Source organism: Geotrypetes seraphini, chromosome 4, assembly GCF_902459505.1.
Source record: "Geotrypetes seraphini chromosome 4, aGeoSer1.1, whole genome shotgun sequence".
NCBI classification, from domain to species: domain Eukaryota; kingdom Metazoa; phylum Chordata; class Amphibia; order Gymnophiona; family Dermophiidae; genus Geotrypetes; species Geotrypetes seraphini.
In genome coordinates this window covers 257,760,572-257,786,191 of record NC_047087.1, presented here as the reverse complement: position 1 = coordinate 257,786,191, position 25,620 = coordinate 257,760,572, and the positions used below count along the sequence as shown (strand labels likewise).

The window sequence follows — 25,620 nt, the reverse complement described above, 5'->3', positions numbered from 1 at the left end:
AGTCATTATTTACATTTACAATTCAATACTTTCATTAACTTTCTGAAATTACTACTTACATGAAAGAGTTTTTCTGTCTTAGGAAACACTGCCACTATGTCGTATAATTTGGTTCGAGGAGATGTTGACCTCTGTAATCAATAAAGCATTAAAAATAAATTAAATTCTAGCTTTAATGCATCACAACATACATGGAAAACATAATTTTATGAAGAGCTGCCTAATTTTAAGTACTCAAACAGGTGCTAAGGCAGGGATCTCAAAGTCCCTCCTTGAGGGCAGCAATCCAGTTGGGTTTTCAGGATTTCCCCAATGAATATGCATTGAAAGCAATGCATGTACATAGATCTCATGCATATTCATTGGGGAAATCCTGAAAACCCAACTGGATTGCGGCCCTCAAGGAGGGACTTTGAGACCCTTGTGCTAAGGGGAGGAAAACTTCACATATATATATCTTACCTGCTGGAAATTGAATTCAAAGTTGGGAAAAGTTAAACTTGGGGTTAAATACCCGTAAGTAATTTCATTTTCTTTTCTATTTTTTTTTTTTTTTAAATACTCTACTTTATTTAGCAAAGTCAGTTTAGACAACAGAATAGCCTTTGGAGTCTCTGTTAGGTTACCTTGCTAATATCGTTTCTAGTAGATAGGTGTGTCATTTTGGACGGATGTGTAATGTACCCATGATTGCAAGTCGAGCAAAAGGAATCCACTCCAGCTTTTGAATCCCTCTTCCTTCACTAAAGCACTATGCTGCCCCCTTCAGTTTGTACCAAAGCAGGTGAGATAGTCCCGTAAAGAAACAGATGTGAAAGAGGGGTACAGGGAAACTTCCCAATCTACAACTTTGTTCTACTCTGAAATTATAACAAACATATTAAACACTGAACAATCAAAACAGTGAAACAATCATGCCAAAAAGAAACATTTATGGAGCTCAAATAATACTCAAATGTGTTGAAGCAACAGACTATTGTTCTTTATATTCTTAAGGTCTTACTGACATCCAAATTTCAGTTTGGACTGAAATGTTCTGAATGAAAGAGTAGACAGGCGCAGGAGATAACTAACAGGGTGGGGCTCCAGAATGACACTACTAGGAAAGATATTAACAAGGTAAAAACCTAATCTCTTTTTCTAGTGCAACAGGTGTGTCATTCTGGACAGAGGGTTGTACGAAAACAGTCCCAGAAATCTAGGGTGGGACCACCGCACCGGCTCATAACACTGAGGACCAAAAGGCGGAGTCCTTCCTTCCTGCTACATCCATTCTGTAAAAACCACCCAGAAGAAGCCATGCTTCTAGTGGAATGTGCCTTTACGGAGACTGGTGACTGTTTTTCACAGGCAATATATGCTAATGAAATGACCCTTTGGATCCATCTGGAGACCGTGGCCTTGGAAGCCGGTACACTGTGTCTAGCCCAACTAGTATATAAGAACATAAGAAGTGCCTCTGCTGGGTCAGACGAGAGGTCCATCGTGCCCAGTAGTCCGATCGCACAGCGGCCCATCAGGTCTAGGACCTGCGTAGTAGTCTTCTATATGTACCCCTCTATCCCTTCAATCCTTTTTTTTTTTCCTACCTTATCAATATCCTTCTAACTGTACCCTTCTTCATCCTATATCTTCCCTGTCTATATCTTTCAATAACTTCTTCTTTCAAGAATTTATCCAATTTCTCTTTGAAACCCTGTAAAGTACTCTGTCCTATCACACCCTCCGGAAGCGCATTCCAGGTATCCACCACCCTCTGAGTGAAGAAGTACTTCCTGGCATTGGTTCTAAACCTGTCCCCTTTTAGTTTCTACGAGTGCCCCCTTGTTATTGTAGTTCCCTGTAGGCTGAAGAATCTGTCCCTCTCCACATTCTCAATGCCCTTCATGATCTTATATATCTCTATCATGTCTCCTCTGAGTCTCTGCTTTTCCAGGGAGAAGAGCCCCAGTTTCTCTAGCCTATCTGTGTATGAAAGGTTTTCCATACCCTTTATCATACGTGTAGCTCTTCTCTGGACCCTCTCAAATATCGCCATATCCTTCTTCAGGTATGGCGACCAGTACTGAACACAGTACTCCAGATGCGGTCGCACCATCGCTCGATACAGCGGCAGGATAACTTCCTTCGTTCTGGTCATAATACCCTTCTTGATGATACCCAACATTCTGTTTGCTTTCCTTGACGCTGCTGTGCATTGTGCTGATGGTTTCATTGTGGTGTCCACCAGCACTCCCAAGTCCCTTTCAAGGTTGCTCTTCCCCAGTACCAACCCCCCCATATTGTAGCAGAACCTCGGGTTCTTTTCCCCCACATGCATGACCTTGCATTTCTCCACATTGAAGCTCATCTGCCATTTATTGGCCCACTCCTCCAGCTTGTTCAGATCCCTTTGTAATTCTTCGCAGTCCTCTACTGTTCCTACCCTGCTACAGAGTTTGGTGTCATCCGCAAATTTTATAACTTCACACTTTGTCCCTTTTTCTAGGTCATTAATAAATACATTGAACAGCAGCGGTCCGAGTACTGACCCCTGCGGAACACCGCTTGTGACCTCTCTCCAGTCTGAGTAGTGGCCCTTCACTCCCACCCTCTGCTTCCTGCCTGCCAACCAGTGCTTAACCCATCTGTGCACGTCGCCTTCCACCCTGTGGTTCCACAGCTTCCTAAGAAGCCGCTCGTAGGGTACCTTGTCAAAGGCTTTTTGGAAGTCCAGATAAATGATGTCTATGGAATCTCCTCTGTCCATCTGTCTGTTTATCCCTTCAAAGAAGTGCAGTAAGTTCGTTTGACACGACCTTCCTTTGCAGAAGCTGTGTTGGGTCGTTTTCAGTAGCCTATTTCCGTCTATGTGCTCACTGATGCTGTTTTTTATCAGTGCTTCCACCATCTTGCCAGGGACCGAAGTCAGACTTACCAGTCTGTAGTTTCCCGGGTCCCCTCTTGATCCTTTTTTGAAGATAGGTGTAAAATTTGCTACTCTCCAGTCCTCTGGGATCTCCCATGTTTTCAAGGATAAGTTGCAAACTAATTGGAGTAATTCTGCTATTTCGTTTTTCAGTTCTTTTAATACCCTTGGGTGGATTCCATCTGGGCCCGGGGATTTGTCTTTTTTCAATCTATCTACCTGCTGTAGGACATCCTCGAGGCTTACTTCTATTGTCAATTGTTTTTCTTCCATTGAAGATTTTCTCAGGTTCCGGTACGGTAGTAAGCACAAAAAGATGGTCAAATAGCCTGAACTCGTTGGTGACCTCCAGATATCGGAGCAGCACTCTGCTCACATCCAACATTTTCAGAACCCGGTCCATCTCCTTAGAACCTTGGACTGGAACACCAAGGTTACCGGCAATCTGACTTCTTGACTGACATAGAAAAACAAAACAATCTTTGACAAAAAGGACTAAATTGTGTGCAAAGAAACTCCAGCCTCTGTGAACTTGAGGAAAGGTTCTCTGCAAGAAACAGCCTGAAGCTCCGAGACTCTCCTCTCTAAGGTAATAGCCACAAGAAAAACCATCTTGAGTGTCAGATCCATCAAGGATGCTTCCTTCAGCAGCTCATAAGGAGCCCGACAGAGGCCTTGCAAAACCACGTTAAGGTTCCATGAGTGTCTAGACCTGCACTTCCGGACTCAAATCTTCAGAAGAAGAATTGGTATGTCTTCTTGTTTCTTGCTGTTGACATAGGATCGAATGTTGGGTGACCCCAGCACCGAACAACGGATAGGAAGGCTGCTGCAGACAACGTCCATTCTCCTGGATCCAGATTCTGCCAGGTGAGAAAATTGTCCTGGGAATTTTCAACTCCCACTACATGCGTCACTGAAAGAGTCTGAAGATGAGACTCCATCCACCTGAAAAGTGGGCCTTCAGACTCAGCTGCACACTCTTGGTGCCTCCCTGGCAATTGACATACACCACAGCAGTAGCAATGTCTGAGAAAACACAGACTGCCTGTCCCTCCAGACTCTACAATGCCAATCGAATGGCACGAAGTTCCAATCTGTAGATTGACCATTTCCTTTGGAAGGCTGAACACCCCTGGATCGGGTGTCCATTGCAGTGAGCTTCTTAGCCAAACAGATTGGCATCTGCTGTCACAATTACCCATGAGGCAATTCTATGGGGCGCTCCCCTTGATAATGTCTATGGACAGTCACCAGCTCATATTGGCTCTGGCTTCTGGAATCCATAGCAAAGACATCTGCAGGAGGTCCAATTGAGGAGACCACCTCGACAGAAATGTGCTCTGGAGAGGACCCATGTGAGCCTTTGCCCAGGGCCACATCTTTCATGGCTGCCATGAAGCCTAGAACTTTGAGGTAGTGCCATGCGGATGGAGCTGGTTTGGCTAACAAGCTCATTATCTATGTGTAAAGCTTCTATCTGTGTGCCTCTGGAAGGCAGACACAACCTTCTGCTGTGTTGAAGAAAACTCTTAGGTATTCCAGAGATTGGTTCAGAACCAGTTGGATCTTTCTGAAATTCACTACAGGACCTGAAACACGTGGGCATTGCTTGTTCTCCTTCAGGGAACACAGAACTTTAATCAGCCAGTTGGCCTGATATGGATGAACCTGCAAGCCCATCATGCATAGATGGGCAACTACCACCACCATCATCTTAGTAAAGGTGCGAGGAGCTGTCGCCAGCCTAAGGGGAAGAGCTGAGAACTAGTAATGGTTTTCCAGGACATGAAATCTCAGGAACTTTCTGTGTTCAAGAAAGATGGGAATGGGCAGATAGGCCTCCGTCAAATCCAGTGAGGCACAAAATTCCCCCGTGCCACAGCTACTATAATGGAACAGTCTTCCTGTGGAAGTGTGGCACTTTCAATGCCGCACTGACATGTGCAAGATCCATAATGGGTCTCCAATCATGAGCCTTTCTTGGACATGACAAAGTTTATGGAGTATCTGCCTGACCCTGAATCTTCAGATGGTACAAACTCTATGACCTGTAGCTGCAACCTGGCTTGCTTTCTCTGGACGCCCTGCAGGAGAATCCACAAACCAATTCGTTAGGGGCTGGGCAATCTCAAGCTTGTAACTGCTCTGAATAATCTCCAACATTCAACAGTCTAAAGAGATCTGCGTCCAGGCCTCTGCATACTCCTAGACCGTTCCACCCTATCTTCAGGGGAACTGCTCAGGACCTGGCATCATTGTGCTTTCTTACCTTTTCAAGGGGCAAGTGAAGTTTGCTGAGGGTAACCTTGGTGGAGGAATCTTCAGCCCATTGTCTGATCCAGGGCATTTTGTGGGCTGAAATTGAATAAGTAGAAACTTTGCTCATGACTCTGATGATGTCATAGAGAGCACTGGCTACGTAGTCCACTCCTGCTAATAGGAGCTGGGGCAAAAGCTCTTCAACGACCAGCTCAAACCCCTGCAACCTGGTATGACAGGTGTCTGTGACAAAGGAAACTGCTGCAGCTACCTTGATTCCCAAGGCTAGTGCTGCAAATTGACTTTTTAGAATCACAACCACTCTGTGATCCTGCATATCCTTTACTACCATGCCTCCCTCACTTGGCAGGGACATGCGTTTGGTTACCTGTGCTACAAAAGAATCTACCTTGGGCTGAGCAAACAGCTGCCGACATTTCTGTGCTATAAGATATTTATTTATTTAAAAATTTATAACCCGGATATCCTACAAGTCTAAGCAGGTAACAGCATTACATACATAATAAAATAATTTACCAATCCTACAACATAAAATCATTAGAAACATAACAAACATAAAACTAAACTAAAAACAACATTACAAAATAATAGTAATCATTTACAACACAAATTAATTCTACAAACTTTGTTCAAAGCTTAAAAAAACAATACTGAAAACCAGATTATGAGAAAAAATTTTGCTCAAATAACTTAGTTTTAATCATTTTCCTGTACTGCAGAACGTCAGACGCCTGCCATATCTCAACGGACAACGATTCCACAACATTGGCTCCTGTACTGCCAATAGAGTTTTGCAGTGGCCAGAAAGTTTCACCACACTCAAAGATGGCACATCCTGTCCATTGACCTTAACACTCGTGATGGTCAATAGAAGTGCAGTAAAGATTTCACAACCGATGGGCCATTCTCATGCACAAGCTTAAAGATTAAGCACAGAACCTTAAATTGAATACGCGCACTAATAGGCAGCCAGTGCAGATCCCGTAAAATTGGGGTGACATGGTCAAATTTTGACGCTCGAACGATAATATGTGCAGCAGAGTTCAGAGCAATCTGTAGAGCCTGGACCACACACTTCAGTAATCCAAGATATAGCACATTATAATAATCAAATACTGGGGTCAACAATGCACTAATGGTCTTAAAATTGTCAACTGACAAATAATCTTGTAGTCTACGTACATCCGAGCCACAGTCTTGCCTACTTTTAAGGGATCCTTCAGGAGCATCCCAATGCTCCATGACAAATATATTGCTGTCAGGATGCCAGGAGAACGAGGAAGACTGGGCTCTCACTCTACTCATTAAAGAACAGGAAGAAGGGGAGATTTGCTGGAGTTCAAGTTTAACTCCCACAAAGCGTCCACAATAATTTCAATCAGAGCTGAGGGTCTAAACAGCCAGTGGGGGGGGGGGGGTGGATTCTCTTGATTGAGGGCCACTACGGTATCTTGCGCACTTGCACCAGCCTATGATCCTGCATCTCCTGACGAGGATGGTTCACTCCGACAGTAAAGCCATACAAATAGACCTTTCATCTCATCTAGTCTCACTCAGAAAGGACCACCGGATTTTGGTCAGGCTCTGACACTAAGGTAGATGTGACCTGGGAGAACAAGCCCCTTTGCGCACCTCCCGGTGTGCTGCCAGACCTCCTGAGGGGTCTCATCCATCCAGAAAAGCTCTCCACATCAGATTGATAAATTCTAGACAAAAAGTAGTATAAGGCAGCATGGAGTCCCCTTTAGATGACTCCAGCTTGCGTCTCTTGGGTTTTGCTGCCTTCCCACTTCTGTGCGCTTTATTTAAAAGAGAAGGGGCAGAAACCATAAAAGTTTTAGTCACACCCTCCCCTCCCCACCAAAAAAAATTTTCCTCATAGGCTGTAAAAGCCTTACTCACTGTGACCTGTGCTAGAAATGTGCTGCAGCCTACCTCAGGTCCAAAAGTAGCTGGGTCTGGGAGAAGATATCACTGCCTCAAATGGACTGCTCCTCCAAATCTAAATCTTCGGGCTGCCAGTCGGACCAGTGTCTGACTGAGCCTCGAACTCCCGCGGACCTGAAAGGGGGGGAGGCAAATCACAGCCGACACCCTGCAGAACCCCCTACCGGTGCCTAACAGCCTGCGCTCAAGCCCCTGTGACACAGTAATGAGCAATGCTACAAGGGGAATGGACCCCGAGCTCCAAAAGATTTCTGCAGGCTGGCTAACAGGTACTACAAAGGGATTGACCTATCAGCAGACCTCAGTCTGCTTCTCTTCACGCAGGCAGAGCTGAACCCTTGATGAGGGGAGCTCTAAGTTCTGAAAGCCATCGAAAATTCGATTAAAAAATGAAAAAAACTGAAGAAATATACAGAACAGATCAGAAAGACTCCTTCTGGCTCGTAAGCAAAAGGAAAAACCAAAGGGACAGCAGAGCTGGAGATGATGCCTTCCACATGGCTCACGAGCATGGGGACATTACCCGTCTGTCCAAAATTGCATTAGAAATAGTGTTTTAGAGTCTAGCTTAATATTTTAGGTTGCATTTTAGAGCTTAGAATATCAGTTTAGAGCGCAGTTACCAATTGAGGAAAGTCTCTGTTTAATGTTTAATTCCCTCCCACCCCATGGTTGATCTTTGATTTATAGCTTCTCCAGCCAATTAAGAGGAGGACATTGTAGACTGAGGTAGATTTTTTGAGGTTTTGTTTTTTTGCAACAAGTGCTTTGCCTGATTTGTTTATTTTAGGAAAGTGTTTACTTAAATTCAAATTTTATATTGCTGGGAAAACTGATGCTCCTTAAAAAGAAAATTAATCTTTTTTTTAACCTCCATTTCAAAAGGACAGGTGACCTAAGTAATCTCTTTTGAAGTTCCCTAACTTCTGAAGGTTAGATCTCACCTAAAATATGACAGCTGCTACTTTTAGCCTACAGGACAGCTGAGGGAAAAAGTTAGGGATTTTGATAGGCCTTTCTTTGTCTTTTCTTTCAACAGGTGCAAATACTTCTGCAACTGAAGTATAGCTAGGAAACACTATCACCAAAGCTGCTGACTCAGGCCCCCAGTCTTTCTTGCAAGTTAGCTTGGCCTCCGATGCACAAAAGGGTTCTCAGGGGCTTTAACCAATCGCAGTAGCAGCCACTGAGAATCCTATGCAAATGCATTATAAGGAGCTTATTAGTATTAAAATGAGCACGCCGTGTAACATGGTGCAAGGAACCTCTTACCATGCAAACTTTTCTGGCAGTTCTGGAGCTGTTGGTGACTTTCCTGGTAGGAGTGGTGCTTGAATTTGAGCAATTTGCTTGAATTTTTTTATAGTCTCATTTGCATATGTGTCCCAGGCCTAACCAAGCTGCCCAAGTGTATTATCTCAAAAATGTTCTAGGCAAGCTTATTAAATGACTAGAAAGATATATACTTTTAAATATCTATATAAGTCCATGTATACCTTATAACTCAAAATAACAGTTTCACAATTAAAATTTAGGCCCTTTTTGACAAACCGTGTCAGGGCTTTTTATCGCCGGCCGCTATGGTAAAAGCTCAGACATTCGTAGAATCCCTATGAATGTCAAAGCTTTTACTGCAGTGGCTGGCGATAAAAAAAACCCTAACGTGGCTTGATAAAAGAGGGCCTTAGGTGAGAAGACTTCTAGTAGTTGAACACACTGTAACCTATGTTTCCTCTATGCCAGTGTATACAAACTGTGTGTGGTAGCACACTAGTGTGCCTCCTGAGATTTCAGGTGTGCCATGAAATGCTGGGGGGGGGGGGGGGAGAAGAGGAGAGGCATTGGCTAACTGCCTACAGGACGTGCCTCTCGCCGCAAGAGACACATCCTATAGGCAATCAGTCAGCACCAATGCCTCTCCTCTCCGTGTGTACTTCCTGACGGCATCCCCCACTGGCGAATCAGGGCCCATCTGGAGGGTGTTTGCGCATGCGTGGATGTTGATGTGATGATGTCTTGCATACGTATGATGTCATTTCGTTGACGTCCGCATACTTCTGGATGCCTCGAGCCACAATCATAAAGTTTGTGGGATACTGTTCTAAGCAGAGCACGTGAGCAATCGCTCATACATTTTACATGGTTGCTCACAAAAATACTGACCTGAACCGACTTTCAAACAAAATTAAAACTATAAAAATGAACTAAATTGATTACAATGTGTGATTTTTTTTTGTGCTATATATAGAAATGCAATGGTAATAATGGGATAAAAAATTGTTTTTTTGAATTTGTTGCTCACATGAAAAAAAAAATCAGCACACACCAAGCCACTCCTTAGATCAGTGTATCGCAAACTGTGTGCCGTGGCACATCTGAAATTTCTGGTGTGCTGCGGTACACTGGGAAAGAGGAGAGATGCTGGTGCCAGCTGACTGTCTACAGGATATGCTTCTCACGAAGAGAGGCACGTCCTGTAAGCAATCTCCCGACGCCGGCACTTCTTCTCTACGCCGGCCCTTCTCTCCAGCTCTTCTCTCTTTTTGCCAGCTCTTCTCTTCTTCTCTCTGCCAGTCCTTCTCTCCTCTCGGCACAAGGTCCGTTTGAAGGGCCTTTGCACATGCGCTGATGTCAGTGCGCTGACATCACGCATGCGCGTGATGTCATCACACCAATGCCAGCGCACTTCCGGGTGTCTCAAGCCGGGGACACTAAGTTTAGTGTGCCCCGGCTCGAAAAAGTTTGCGAGACACTGCCTTAGAGGGACCATGGACAGCAACTCTGAGGGGATACTGCATATTGGCATGATTTGTCATTCTCCAATCTCTTAAACAATCACAGCTCTTGTAAGGATATATATTTATAAATTAGTAAAAGTGCTCAGACCACCTACCCCTATGTTTAGTGATGACACCAAACTGCGGGTAGAATCAGGACCATCATAGCATTTTTACAGTCCCTGACCCAACCTTTAACTTTAATTATATTCACTTTATTCTAAAAAAATATAGTCACTTATCTGTATATCAGCAGGTTGGGTGCTGTATTCATCGCAGCATTATCGTGCAAACTGTGCATTAAAGTACTTTTCTACTACTATGTCAGCTCTGGTAAAACTCCATGACCCCCCGACTCGAGTTTCGGCTCTTCATCAGGAGGGGGGCACTGTTAAAACATAATTTAAACGATTTATTTGATATTTTTAAAAACACTCTTTACCGTTATTCTCTTTTGGTCATCACTAATCTCAATCTAGCTAGTAGAAAAGCACTTTAATGCACAGTTTACACATTTGCACGTTTGCACGATAATGCTGCGGTGAATTCAGCACCCAACCTGCTGATATACAGAAAAGTGACTATATTTTTTTTTAGAATAAAGTGAATATAATTAAAGTTAAAGGTTGGGTCAGGGACCATAAAAATGCTATGATGGTCCCGATTCTACCCACAGTTTGGTGTCATCACTAAACATAGGGGTAGGTGGTCTGAGCACTTTTACTAATTTATAAATATATATCCTTATAAGAGCTGTGATTGTTTAAGAGATTGAAGAATTTCATCACAGAGCCAAGTAAGCTTTCCCCATTTGGTTGTAGCATGACTTTGTCATCAACATTGCATTTTGACAACCATATAGAAACTGTATGGTGATCTATGACTTATATGTACTTGGATTTTTCAGGCATACAGATGCAATGGTTGCATATATTTTTCAAGCTTTTACAAGTTAATTACTCCCCATCCCTCACCCACAAAAAAGGTCACATAATTATATCTCTTAAATAAGATATACAAAGCATTTTTGATGCCATAAACATAAAATTGAGGGCAGGGGGGATCCCTTTAGTACACCTAACATAAATTTTTATAAAACTAGAAAAAGAAATTTAAACTGAAAGCAGGTTAATGTTGAGTGTAATTTGACTTCAAGAATCTAGACCAATGAAAGAGGTATGCATTTGTAAATACTGACTGAAAAGGTGTTTCCCTTATATATACTGATTTTGCCACATTTGCTTACTTTTGATCTGAGGAAGAAGGGGCTACCTTCGAAAGCTAATCATAAACTGCATTAAATTTAGTCCAATAAAAAAGGTGTTTTTTTTTTCCTTTATATTTTTGATTTATTTCTACATATTACCATAAGTACTGAAGAAACAATGACCCATTTTGTAGAACTATATAGAGGAAAACAAAAGCAAATACAAAAAAGATTTTAACAATCTAACAAAATTAAACTCACCAACACATTGCAATGAGAAGGATCAGATACTATAAGTGTTAATCTGGTCACAACCTTAATTGGTTTGGATTTCCCCTATAAGTAAAATAAATTATCAAAAATAAGAAATATGTACACACTTTAGTTTTTCCAAGTTTATTCGTTACTTATATACCGCTTATCAATGGAGATTGTCTAAGTGGTTTTTATATTCAGGTACTCAAACATTTTTATATTTCTCCTAGAAAGTTACAAAAATCCGTGCATATCCTTTCATTCAGAAATGTTTACAAATATTCACCTTCTGCTTAGAATCTTTCCCTAACCATTTTTGTTATACCACCATTTGGTTAAAAGTGTTCATACAGTGCAACAAGGGAAGATTAGGTTCTTATCTCAATCTTCTTTCTAGCATAAAGGCACATGAGTCTTGAACCAGGTTATTCATCTTTACTCATGAGTTTGCGTAGATGGTGTCATATACTTTTTTCAGCTCCGCCTCCTCATCTCTACACTATGCTCTGGTCCTCAGTTCATACCAAAGCTGTTGACAGCCATTATAACAGTAGGTCACCATGGCAGCAATTTGGTGCCAAAAAATGGCCCAGGAGAACTAAATTAAAAGTTCAAAATATGATGGAAAGGGGTTTTTGCAGGGAAGTGACCCAAATCCAAGCCCCAGAAACCCTACAAATGCAATTAAAGACCCTCCTCTGATGTCTACCATAGACTACAACAATCAGTACTCACAGTTCTGCTGGTACTGTGCCTGCTTCAGCTGAAATAACAGCTCAAACATGGGGAAGACAGTGCCTCAGATGTAAATAGTTCCAGATGTTTATTTCTTGGGGCTGCCAGTCAGACTGTGCTAAACTACAAGACCTCAGACCCCCACAGTTCCTCATGCATCTTCGGTGGGGGAAGGAACACAGCCGGCAACCGATAAAGTCCTCGGGACCAACATGGATGCTAAACAGGCTGTGCTCACTGTCCAGTAATGACCAGGAGCATGCTTTGCTACCAGGGGAACGGTCCCCGAGCCACCAAACGTGTTACTGCAGGCTGACTAGGTAATGCCCTGAAAAAAGGGTTGCCCTGTGTCTTCATTCAGGCAGAACTGTCACAGGGAACTTGAGGACCTCTGTAGCACCGATAAGCTTCTAAAAATGAGACCAAAATGCCTGAATATAATAAACCGAAAGCACAGATGAGAAAGACACATTCAACTTGCATGTAGAAGGAGAAAACTGAGGAGCAGAGCACAGAGAAGAGCCGAAAAACGTACATGACACCTTCTACACAAACTCATGAGTAGAGGTGAATAACTCACTGTTCCAAGACTCATATGCCTTTTGCACTAGAAGTATCTGTTTCCCTGCAGCAATCCTAAATTTTTAATCAACAAATGGTGTCACTAGGATAGAAATCAGCAGTAAATTGTATTCAAAAAAATTAAATTAGCCTTTAGCATACATCGGTAGGTAGACAATATTACCAGCCTTCAAATGGCTATCATTTGCCACTGTTGACTGTTCCCATAGGATTTCTCGCTTGATACGAGGGGTGTTCAACAATCTTTTTACCCGAGTATGAAAGAAAGTAGAAAGTGTGTTGAAACAAGTCTGTGCATGTTGTGACATGTCTCAAGGTTACTCATGCACACTTGCAGCTCAGTGTGAGTCTAGCATTCCAAGAGATAGGATGTCAGGAGAGTCCTCGTGTGAATCAAGTAAGAAATTGCTAGATTTGGAGTGATAAAATTTCTCAGAAAAGAAGGTAAAAAGCCAAAGGAGATCCATGAATACATGACTGCAGTTTATGGTGAGTCTGCCCCATCATCCTACAAAGTAAAATTTGGGAGCAAGCATTTTAAGTGGGGTAGAGAGCACAATGAACATGACCCTTACACTGGACAGCCTATGGAAGCAACTTCTACAGAAATGCACAAGAAAGTTGAGGATTTAACTTTGCCAAACAGACAAATTAGGATTTCCCGAATAGCTGAAGAAATTAGAATTTTGGCAGGAAAATTTTGGAAAATAATTCATGAAAGGTTGGGCATGTCCAAGGTTAGTGCAAGAAGGGTTCCAAGAATGCTGACACCATGTCAGAAGGTCATGAGGCTCCAGTGCTGTCAGGAGAACTTGGAGATGCTCCGTGAAGACCAAGTGGATTTGTTTCATCTTTTGGTGACTGGAGATGAAACTTGGGTCTATCACAGAGATCCTGAGTCCAAAATGGAGTCAATGGAGTCAATGCAGTGGAAGCACAAGTTATCGCCCACCCCAAAAAAGTTCAAGACATAAAATTTTGCAGGCAAAGTCATGGCAACTGTCTTCTGGGATGATGAAGGACTTTTGCTTCTTGAGTTCATGCTACACAAGACAACTATAATAGGGGAGAATTACGCCAACACAATGATCGTTTTGCAGGAGTCAATCAAGGAGAAAAGATGAGGAAAACTCACAGCAGGCATGCTTCACAACAATGTGCTGGCACACATGTCACGACAATCACAGACTGCCAAGAACTTGGGTTTCAGCAGCTTAACCATCCACCATACACTCCTGACCTGGCTCCCTTGAATTATTTCCTGTTCCGAGTTTTGAAGAAATCTCTCAGTGGACAGCAGTTTTCAAGTGATTAAGACTTCATGGAAGTTATGATGTCCTGATTTGAAGGTCAAACAAAAGAAGTCTTTTCAAAGGGGTAAAAGTCATTGCAGGAAAAATGGATGAAGTATATGGAGCCGTCAAGGGACTATGTTGAAGAATAAAACACATTTTTAAAAAAAACCTCTTTCTTTCCTACTGAGGTAGATAAATTATTGAACACCCCTTGCATTTGTGTGTTCACTCTGAAATTCAGTTTGCTTTAAAGTGTTAGCAACCTCCAGAAATGTTATAGCTTGAGAAATCAGAAGAATGTACAGCTACAAGTATCTCATCATAGCTCGTCTGGAAAGGGTTACTTATCAGTTAGTTTAGGCACATAATTTCTTTTGGTAATAAATAGGCAGTTGAAGGAAGCAGAGTAAATGCTTTGCTGTTCAACAATAAAAAAAAAATCAATGAGAAGAATCAAAGAGAATGATTATAAAATAGATGCTCGTCTAAAAGCTAAGCAAAAGATAGTGAACACTTTAAAAAAAATAGCAAAAGCTTTACAAGAAAACATTCAATGAATAATTAGTGACCTCATTCACCACCTGCAAAAAACTAGTGGTTTCCAACATTAGAACCTCAAAGCAAATATAATCTTAACTTGTCTCTCTATTTATACTGCATGAATATTCTCATTTTTTGCATCATCATCATGACTCTAGAATCTAGTTTGCCTAAAATAAGTGTACTGAACATGGCAAGTCATGTCTACTCCATTTACAATGGTTAATTAATATTTTAATCATTTTTCAAAAAGCCAAAAATTAGGCACCCCATGTGAGATATCACCTTAAATAAAATGAAACAATATTTGCTAAAATCTTTTAACTTTTTGTCATCTACCACAGTGGTATTCATTTGTGGTCATGAGGGCTACATATAATTTGGATTTTCAGTCATGCATGTTGATCTGAGAGAACCTGAAAATCTGACCTGTTGTGGCCCTTAAAGAGAACCTGAAAATCTGACCTGTTGTGGCCCTTAAAAGACTATCAAGAAAATATCACTGACCTAACAGATAAACCACTGGACAGGCTGATGTGAAATGGACTATTGCAATTCTCTAGATCAATGGTTCCCAACCCTGTCCTGGAGGGTTTTCAGGATAGCCCTAATGAATATGCACGGAGCAGATTTGCATGCCTGTCACTTCCATTATATACAAATCTCTCTCATGCATATTTATTAGGGCTAACCCGAAAACCCGACTGGCCTGGGGGTCTTCTAGGACAGGGTTGGGAACTATTGCTCCGTCTAGATCATCGTCTCTCTCACTAACTCATATTCAGCAATTGCGACTAATCCAAATCATAGCAATTAAGTTAATTCTTGGTAAAAAGAGGTATGATCATGTAACACCTTTGTTTTTATCTAAACACTGGCCCCTTAAATATCTTACTACTGTTGATCAGGTTCTTCATGCTAACATTCCCTCTTTTCTAGCTAACCTTCTAATTCACTATTCCCCATCAAGGAGTCTCTGTTCATCTTCTCAGAACCTTCTTACCATTCTATCACCATGACATATTTAGCCAGATAGTATTAGAACTTGCTTCAGTGTAGTAGTCCCTAAAATTTGGAACAAACTCTCTCTATCAGACTTGAACCATTATTTCAGAAGTTTAAAAGTGCCCTTAAAACTTCTTTTTTTTCCAGGCTTTCCCCTCTCCTACTCATGGATGATTGTTTTCAATTAATGACTTTGCTTGATTTTAAGAAATTTTATCTGGTTTTAAACACATTTCATTTGCTACTTGCCCTCTACTTCTACCTTGATTACTGATGTACCTTTGCCTAAATGCGTCTCCCTATTGTGTTTTTTCTCTTGGTCTCACTGTGTTTTCCACCTCCTATAATTATCCCTTTTTTATAATCACTTTGTACATGGAATCTGATTCTTAATGGGCTTAACGTAATAATGTTGTATTTTGGACTTCATACTTATAGTCACTTTTGGATTATACTGTTTCAAAAGAAGGGAAGTATGTGAAATGGGAGGGTTTGAGGAAATAGTAAGGGGGAGTTGTGATCTTGGATGTTGTCACAAGAGGCCATAAGAGCATAGGCCTCTTGCTAAGCAGATGCATTTTTCTTGATACCTCTATAAGATTGGTGGTTGGGGACTCTTATGTTGGTTGATATTTCTGTGAACTTTTTATTAATTCCGTAATAAGACAAATACATTAACAGATTGAACTACAGTAAAATTCTATCCAGAATTCGACTGTACGACTCATATTCCGGGAGAACCGCTATACTCACATTACCTCTCTCCTAAAGTCAATTCACTGGCTAACCATCCATTTCCGAATGCAATTCAAACTCCTCTTACTGACCTACAAATGCACTCACACAGCTGCTCATTATCTCTCTTCAATTATCTCCGCCTATGTCCCCCCACCCTGCCGTGAGCTCTGCTCAGCTGGTAAGTCCCTCCTATCTGTGCCCGTCTCTTCCTCTGCCAACTCCAGACTCTGTCCCTTCTACCTTGCTGCACCCTATGCTTGGAACAAGCTGCCTGAATCCCTATGGCAGGCTCCGTCTCTGGCAGAGTTCAAGGCCCAGTTAAAAGCCCACTTCTTCAAGAGTGCTTTCAACTCCTAACTCCTCTCACCTTGGGTTCTGCATCCAACCCTATATGCCAGTCTGTCTGTCCAAGTTAGATTGTAAGCTCTTCTGAGCAGAGACTGTCTATTAAATGTTAAAATGTACAGTGCTACATACGTCTTTCAGTGCTATATAAGTGATAAATAGTAGTAGTAGTAGTAGAATCTCAGTTAACCGGGTCTCAGTTAACTGAAACTCTCAACCAACCGGCAAAAAAATTGTTGGTGAAAAAAAAAAGATCACCTAAGCACCAGTAGCAGTGGTCCTGAGCCACAAACCCCCCTCCCTCCCTCAAGCCCCGAAGAACTACAAGCAGCAGCAGTTCTGAGCTGAAGAAAAATGATTAAAATATTAATTAACCATTGTAAAAAACCTACTTCCCTCCTGACCTGAAGCACCAGAACAGCAGTGTCCTGAGCCATGAATTAGAGAGCTGCACGGGAACGGGGACGACGGGAATCCCGCAGGCATCCCGCGGGTTCCCCCTTTGGGTCATGGGGATCCCGTGGGGACGCCCCTAGGGTCGCGGGGATCCCGTGGGGACGCCCCCTAGGGTCGCGGGGATCCCGTGGGGACGCCTCCGAGGGTCGCGGGGTTCCTGCGGGGCTGGATGTACTCAGTTGCGCGGCTCTTCTTCTCCCTACCTTCTCTGCTTGCAGCACAGAGCCGAACGGAAGTCTTCCCGACGTCAGCGCTGACGTCGGAGGGGAGGGAGGGCTTAAACAAAGCCCTCCCTCCCTCCGACGTCAGCGCTGACGTCAGGAAGACTTCCGTTTGGCTCTGTGCTGCAAGCAGTGCAGGTAAGGAGGAGAGTAGCCTCGCGGTTCGAGTGGCTACCAAGGGAGGGGGCGATCCGCCCCGCCACACCCTGCCCCGGTTGCAGCACAGCCGGCCAGGTCCCCTTACTTTTGTGGCACTTCCCCGACCGACCGACAACAGCCCCGGTCCGACAATCCTCCCTGCCCTGTAGCCGCGAATCTAAATTATCTTCTTACAGCAGCTGTAATAAGGTAATTTAGATTCGCAGTTAAGGGCATGGAGGTTTGTCGGACCGGGGCTGTTGTCAGTCGGTCGGGGAAGTGCCACAAAAGTAAGGGAACCTGGCCGGCTGTGCTGCACCCGGGGCGGTAGAGAAGGAGTGGGGAGAAGGACGCTGAAAGGCCATGGGGAAGACGGGAGGAGGGGGGGAAGGACTCTGAAAGCACTTGAAGACAGAGGAGGGAGAAGGACGCTGAAAGCACATGGGGAATACAAAGGGGTGGAGAAGGACGCTGAAAGGCCATGGGAAGGGGGGGGAGGACTCTGAAAGCACTTGAAGACAGAGGGGGGAGAAGGATGCTGAAAGCACATGGGGAAGACAAAGGGGTGGAGAAGGACGCTGAAAGGACATGGGGAAGACGGGGGGGTGGAGAAGGACGCTGAAAGGCCATGGGGAAGACAGAGAGGGAGAAGGACGCTGAAAGGACATGGGGAAGACAGAGGGGGGAGAAGGACGCTGACAGGACATCGGGAAGATGGGGGGAGAAGGACGCTGAAAGGAAATGGGGAAGAGAGAGTAGGGAGAAGACGCTGGCAGGGAAGAAGACAGATGCCAGACTATGGGGGGAGCGGAGAGAAGAAGATGGGTGCCAGACCAATTTGGAAGGGGGAAGAAAGGGAGAGGCACAGTAACAGAGAAAATGGAAGATGCAGAAGGAAGAGAGACAGTGGATGGAAGGAATTGAATGAGAACATGAGGAAAGCAGAAACCAGGCAACAAAGGTAGGAAAAGAATTATACAGTGGTGCCTCACACAACGAACTTAATTGGTTCCAGGAGCAAGTTTGTTATGTGAAACGTTCGTTATGTGAAACGCGTTTTCCCATAGGAATACATGTAAAAAAAAATAATTCGTTCTGCAGCATAAAATATGCTAAGATGACATAAAAAAGATAAATTTTTTGTTATTATTTTTATTTAGATACATCTAAAAACATACATCTCCCTGTCCTTTTACTTCCACTATCTTCCTATCCCATCTCTATTCCCTTTTGTCCCTCTCCCCATGATCAATCATCTCACCACCTCTCTCTGCCCTCACCCTCAGGGTTCAAGATTGCTTCCACTCTTTTTCCTGTTGTTCTCTCTGCCTGTCACCCTATGATTTAGCATCCCTTCTGCCCTTGTCCAATATTTCCCCTTCTCTCCCTCCCTCTCATCCCCTGCTCCAACATGTGCTTTCAGCGGCCTTCTCCCCCCTTAAGCGTCTTTTCTTCTCCACTCCACCTTTCCTCCCTCCCTGCCTCCACCTTTGTGGCGCTTTTGCACCCGACCGACAACAGAACAGGCCCGGTCGGACAAATCTCCCTGTCCTGTAGCCGCGAATCTAAATTACCTTCTTACAGCAGCTGGATTATTGAAGCTGCTGTAAGAGGTAATTTAGATTCGCGGCTACAGGGCAGGGAGGTTTGTCGGCCGGGCCTGTTGTCGGTCGATCGGGGGACCTGACCAGCTGTGCACATTCTTCGGGGCGGACCGCCCCCTCCCCCCTCTTTCGTTCGCCATTGCCTTCTTCCTACCTGCCCTGCCGCAGCCGCACACAGCCGAACGGAAGTCTTCCTGATGTCAGCGCTGACGTCGGAGGAAGGGAGGGCTTTGCTTAAGCCCTCCCTCCGACGTCAGCGCTGACATCGGGAAGATTTCCGTTCGGCTGTGTGCTGCGACAGGGCTGGTAAGGAGAAGGAGACTACCCTCGCGGCTCGACCAACCCCGCTGCGATCCAACCCCGCAGGAACCCCGGACTTCGTTGTGTGAAACGAAGTCCGTTGTACGAATTAAGACATAAAGTTCGTTGTGCGCAGCGTTCGCTGTGCGAGGCACCACTGTATTTCTTTTTTTTTATTTTGCTTCAGGATAAAGTAGTATATTAGTTGTGTTGATAAAAATTTATAAACATTAGAGGCTCTGGTAGAAACCCATTTGCAAAGTATGTATTCTTCCCAATTAATATTTTCAAATTAATAAAGTCTTTTTGCTTATTTGTAAATGGGTTTCTACCAGAGCCTTTAATTCAGTAGCATAATTAAATGAAATAACTATTTCTGAAGTTTATATGGACGGGCGGGGACGGAGGGGATTCCTCGCGGGGACGGGTGGGGACGGAGGGGATTCCTCGCGGGGACGGGTGGGGACGGAGGGATTCCTCACGGGGACGGGTGGGGACGGAGGGATTCCTCACAGGGACGGGTGGGGACGGGTGGGACTTTGGCGGGGAAGGGTGGGATTTCTGTCCCCGCGCAACTCTCTACCATGAATCCCCTCACTCCCTCCTTCTCTCCCTTCCTTACCCAAGTGCAGCCGGTCAACAGGAGGCAGCCTCAAAACAAGCTGCTCGTGGCTATCCCTAGCAGATCCTTTCCTCTGATGCTTTGGAAGTGACATGTCAGAGGAAGGGCCCTACCGGGGCTAGCCACGAACAGCATGTTTTGAGGCTGCCTCCTGCTGACCGGCAGCGCTCGAGTAAAGAAGAGAGAGAGAGAGGGAAGGAGTGAGTGAAGGGGTTTGTGACTCAGGACATTGCCTGCTTCTGCCACTAAGGGGCTTGAGGGAGGGAGGAGAGCTTTGTGGCTTAGGACTGCTGCCATGCTGGTGCTTCTGGGGGGGAGGGGGGTATGGGAGAGGGGGGGAATTGAGACTGTGTTAGACAAGATTTCTAACACATTCTCAGATAACCAGAAAAACAGTTATCTGGTATCCACCAATTCCCAATTCTACTGTATAATTAAATCACTTTGTAAACTGCATTGCGATTCTTTAGCTATGATATGTGGTATGTCAAATAATAAATGAAACCTGAATACATTTGGGTATATTTTAATGGAGCGGTGAAACCTTTAGTTTCTATGAATCTTGGTGGTTTTTTGGACTCGCTTTTGGCCAAATGCCATTCACCTCCATTCTTAACATTGTAATTAAACAGGACATGTCCAAGCCAACCATTCCAGACATACCTGCACAATAGGTAAAGATGGAAACAGCTCTGAAGGACATACTGGTTTGTCAATTTCCTGAAGAACAAAATATGCAAAGTTAGTTCAACAAACAGAGCTAGAATACTACATAGATCAGGTCATTTACATTTTAGAGAAAATAAGATTAAAACATGAGGCAAACAAATATTCCTCTAAGACATGAAAATACACTTCACCCTCCGTATCCGCGGAGGTTAGGCGCAGAGCCGGACCGCGATGTGTGAAAGACTGCGAATAACTTTTCGACCGGCTCTGACCCACTCCCGCCTCCCTTCTGCGTCCCCGGAACCTTACCTGGTGGTCTAGCGGTGAAGCGGAGCAGGAGCGATCTTCCTATGCTCCTGCTCCGTGCAGAGCCGTCACCAAAATGGCTGCCGTTGAGTTCCCGTTGTAGTCTCACTCACGGCAGCCATTCTAATGACGGCTCTGAATGGGGCAGGAGCATAGGAAGATCGCTCCTGCTCTGCTTCACCGCTAGACCACCAGGTAAGGTTCCGGGGAGGCTCAGACGGCTAAAAAATAGCCCAAAAAAGCAAATTGTTTCAAAAAAAAAAAAAATTGCAAATAACTGAATCCGCGGATACTGAAACCGCGGATTCAGAGGGAGAAGTGTACTTCTGCCTGTATACTTTAAATACAACTTTTACATCATGGACTTCTTCACTTCTAGAGTGAATACAGATATACACATATCCATAGGTTTCCAAATTTTGTGAAACGGAGCTTCTCTAATCCCCACAAATAAAAGTAAGGTAAACCACATTACATTGTGCATTTCTCTCTATGCCAGTTACACCTTCCTAATTATTCTGAAATAATTTTACAGCTAATGAAATTGGTGGTGTGTTGACCCTTTTCCACAAGCAACTTTCCTCCATACTGACCCTCTGATCAATACAGTAACCCACACTTAACCCCTCCCATAAAACCTAGGGCTCCTTTCTTTAAGCTGCGCTAGTGGTTTTAGCGTGCGCATAGCGTGCGCTACATTGCCATGCGCGCTAGACGCTAATGCCACCACTGAGCTGGCATTAGTTCTAGCCGCGTAGCATGGGGTTAGTGCGCGCTAATATTCTGCGTGCGCCAAAATCGCTACCGCAGCTAAAGGAGCCCCTAGTTTCCATACTAAGCAGGGTTTTAAATTTTATACTCATTTAGCACACTGTGCGAAAAACTTAAGCATTATGTATGAGGAAAGAGAAGATCCATTGGTGCTAAAAAAAACACTTGCAATCAGAGATAAAAATGCAGCAGAGAATAAACAGTCCCAGCTGTGTTGAGTGTCACCAGCTTCTTTAAAACAAATTCCACGAGCACTTTGATATGTTGCCTGCATATTGAATGAATGGCAGGAGGCTGCTCTCTTTAGCTGCGTGCAAGTTTTAGGCTGAGAGCCCGAGATCATTTGCTGAGCCTTATGACTGAGGTTCTTTCCTGTCGTGGCTTGCATCAACTTTACCCATTTGGAGACACTTCCCTTAGGCTCCATTACATCTGTCTGGAACTTGTAAAATTTCTTTTTCTATCTTTCACCCCTAATTTTAAAAGATAGGAAGGTCAGGTAACTAACATTAATCTGACCATGCAAGAAGAAAAAAAAAAAAAATCACCAGTATGTGGTCAGCCTTCAAAACAGTTTTCAATTTCTATAACAGCAGAACCTGGAGCGGCCCGTTCCGCCCCAAAACACCTCCTCTCACCTTCTAACCCGTACCTCATCCCATTTCCCAATAACACACTTAACTCTGTTAGTGGTGAAACCTGGCCGCAGCCGTATATTTAAAATAAAACATATAACTTAAATATATTATTATCCTTATTTAACAAACACTAATTGTATAACAATAATCACACCTTGTTCCCGAGCTACTGTAACCATTTAATGGCCCCCGGCCCCGCCGTGCTAGAAAGGGTCTGAGGGGTGGCATGACCATTGTCCAGAATCATCCGACCCACCAGACACAGCTCCCAGCTGGCCCACCGCTCATCCCTTGATGAGCCCAGCAATTAGTAGCTCGGGATACCACCCCCCCTCCCAAGCTACCCAACATACTCCCGGTGCTGTATCGCAGGGCAGGTGGGAAAGCTGCCTCAGAGGACCAGAGTCCTCAGAGTCCTCCGAGCTCCGCTTTAATACCCGCCTCTGACTGACCCCTTCAACCATGGCCTCCCGTCAATTTGGGGTCTTTCCCTCGGCGGGAAAGACTCCCTTCCTCTACTCTACACCTATCCACCCTCCCCCTAGTCTAACCTCAGCCCCCTCCCCTGACGGGTGACCTTGTGGGGCCTCCCAGCTCTGCGTTAAAGTCACCTGTCTAGACGGGCTCTTGGGCTTTGTGATGCATTACACCATATTGTGACCAGTCAGGCTCCGGGCCTGTCAAGGTCACTATGAAAGCGGGAAGAAAGGGTGCCAAGAAGCCCAAAAAGGGGATTTCCAAGGCTAGCGCCCAGTACCAATCGGTCCCGCTTAAGGATGCCACTGACCCAGAATGGGGGGAAGAAGACACCCTGCACAATGATAACCATCCACACATGAGGGCTAGGACCTAGACCTAGACTATTGCTCTACTGTCCACCGGGGGAGCCAGAGAGAAGCTCAGGTGAAAGCAAGCTCAGCTAGAGCAGGAGGTGGCTCCCCTCTTGAAAGACCAGTAGAGGTTAGCAAGGTGCTGAGCAGGTTAGAGAGGAAGCTCAGGGCTCTCCCTAAAGAAGAGTTCCCCAGCTCAAGCACAGGTAATACCTGTGACCCCATGGAAGTGGAAGAGGCTGGACCCACTTCACAGGTGCTTGAAGCAGATCAAGAGCTACCAATGGAGATACAAGGAGAGCTGGTCCCTGAGGGCTTGGGAGTGCCTCCTGAGCCGATGGAAGTAGGCTTGGCAACCCTTTTCAAAGCCTGAGCAAACAGTGAGTTTTGTTTTTGGTTTGCTATTTTGGGCTGTTTGGTTTTGTCAGCCTGGGACATTGACTTTGAACTGTGGGTTTTTTGTTACTGCACTGTTTTGATTCTCTGCTCATTTTGTGAAAGAAGCTGCGAGTGCCTTTTTTGTGGGGAGAAGTTTGCCAACAACTGGGAGGGATTTTTGAAAGCTGTTGTGTGCTTGTGGAAGGCAAACGTGAGGCACTCCCTTATTCCCAGCAGTGTTAAAGATATACTGGAGGCTTTGCTATTTAAAAACTGTTTGAGTGTTTGGTGCAGCATAGCAGCGAACTGAAATCTTTTGGACAACCTGCTAAAAAGCAGGCTTTGGAAGCCTTGTTATAAGAGGCTCTGTGGAGAGTAAAGCCACAAGGAGCATTATTGACTTTGGTGAGGAGAAAATCCTGAGCTTTACTCAGTTTTCCTTTTGGGTTTTTTTCTTTGTATTTTGTAAGGTGCATTGTTTTGGATTTTACCATTCTGACGATTAAATTTTCTTTTGGGAGAACCAACCTGAAGCTGTGTGCATTGGTTCTGATTTTTGGTTTGTTTTACTTATTAATAGTGTCTGCAGGGTGACTCCCTACTTGGTCACATGCTGATGCAAGTTTTGGCTATAACCACTAGGGGCAGTGAGGAGTCCCGTGGTTAGGCTCTAGTGCCGGTTACAGTGTAAAAACTAATTTTTACCACTTAACCAAATGAGATGCAGGTAAATGGTTAAGACAAATGAGAAGTATAATTCAAATTTTAAATAGCAGCAGTAGATTTGTAGACCATTTTAACCTTGTTGTCTGGCACATGTGACTGACTCACTGTCTCTTACTAGAAAGACACCAATTCATAAGATTTCCTGTTTTGTGGAGGGAAATAGTAAATATTTCCACTAGAGTTACTCAGGATAGACGTAAGCAATTTCTCTAGTTAAAACCAAGGGTTTGGGGCTCTTGTCTTGCTGAATTTTTCTTGAAATTTCTCTCTAAACGTTTGCCACTTTAGATATTAAATATATCTTCTTTGAACCAGATAAATTGGAAATATTGTTGGTAAACAGGGATGTTAAATAATATGATTGTAGATGGACTGAACGTTAGATCGCTTTATGTATATTCCAGGCAGAATATTACTTAGGAAATTAAAACTATTTGTTCTTTCTGTAGTTCCTCTCTTCCTTCCATGATGTGGACTAGACTGTTTTCCTTGATGCATGCTGTCTGTACTTTTCTTTTCAAACTGAAACTTAAACAATAAGACAATGAATCATACACAAACAGTACTGTAATCTTACATTTTGAGAAACAAAAATAGCCATACCTTTTTCTTTTCTTGAAAATCAGCAATATGATTAATTGCAATAGTTGAATATCCAACTAGAAAATTAGAAATAAATCCAGTCAACAGCATGAATCTAATATTAAATATAAAGAATGACCTAAAGGGCAGATGTACAGTACATCTGGGGGGGGGGGGTTTTCTATCAGCACAGCTAGTTATAAGACCTGAACAGGAAACACGAGGCATGGGCTTTTAGCTCTCAGAACCAGTCACACTCATCAATTTAAGTTTACCCAGAATATAATGCAGACCGATCATGACAGCCCCAATAAAAAAAATGAAAGCTACAGACACAGAACAGAGGTACATTTCACATCTCTTGCTTGTCCACTGGGAGCTGCTTTAAAAGCATACAGGGCTGCTACTTTACTGTGCACTCAGCCACTTGTAGGTTTTAGCTGCGCCTTTGTTGTAGGTGCACCCCCCTCCCACCACGTTGTCTTTGATTCTACTATTTTCTAGCACCTCCACTGCTACCATTTACATCATGGCTCTCAGGAAGGCTGTGGGGCCTAAACAATGCTGCTTGCAAATGGTAACAGTGATAATTGCAATGGAAAAATTTTTACTACATGGGCTTGGGATAAACATGATCAGGTCAGGGGCCAGCCTAGCACTGACGCACATAGGTTATAGAATATTATCATGGCTTGAGTAATTATGTCAGCTTTTGAGTCAGCCTAAAATTAGCACCTAATCTGGAACTTACGATAGTATTCT

The 25,620-nt window shown here is 43.8% G+C and overlaps 1 protein-coding gene across 6 annotated transcripts in view; it reads right to left on the bottom strand.

Moving 5' to 3' along the window:
• The window catches only part of RPP30 (ribonuclease P/MRP subunit p30), a 63,025-nt gene that overhangs the window by 31,755 nt on the left and 5,650 nt on the right, over positions 1-25,620 (bottom strand). For all 6 annotated transcript variants that reach the window (XR_004539177.1, XM_033941505.1, XM_033941506.1 and 3 more), the window contains exons 2-5: positions 24,880-24,935; positions 20,622-20,678; positions 11,384-11,458; positions 60-131 (exon numbers count right to left, since the gene is read on the bottom strand). Coding sequence is in view for 5 of the 6 variants with exons in the window: in XM_033941505.1 (XP_033797396.1) it covers positions 60-131; positions 11,384-11,458; positions 20,622-20,678; positions 24,880-24,935 (260 nt within the window). In the remaining variant the exon portion in view is untranslated. The remainder of the gene's footprint in view (positions 1-59; positions 132-11,383; positions 11,459-20,621; positions 20,679-24,879; positions 24,936-25,620) is intronic.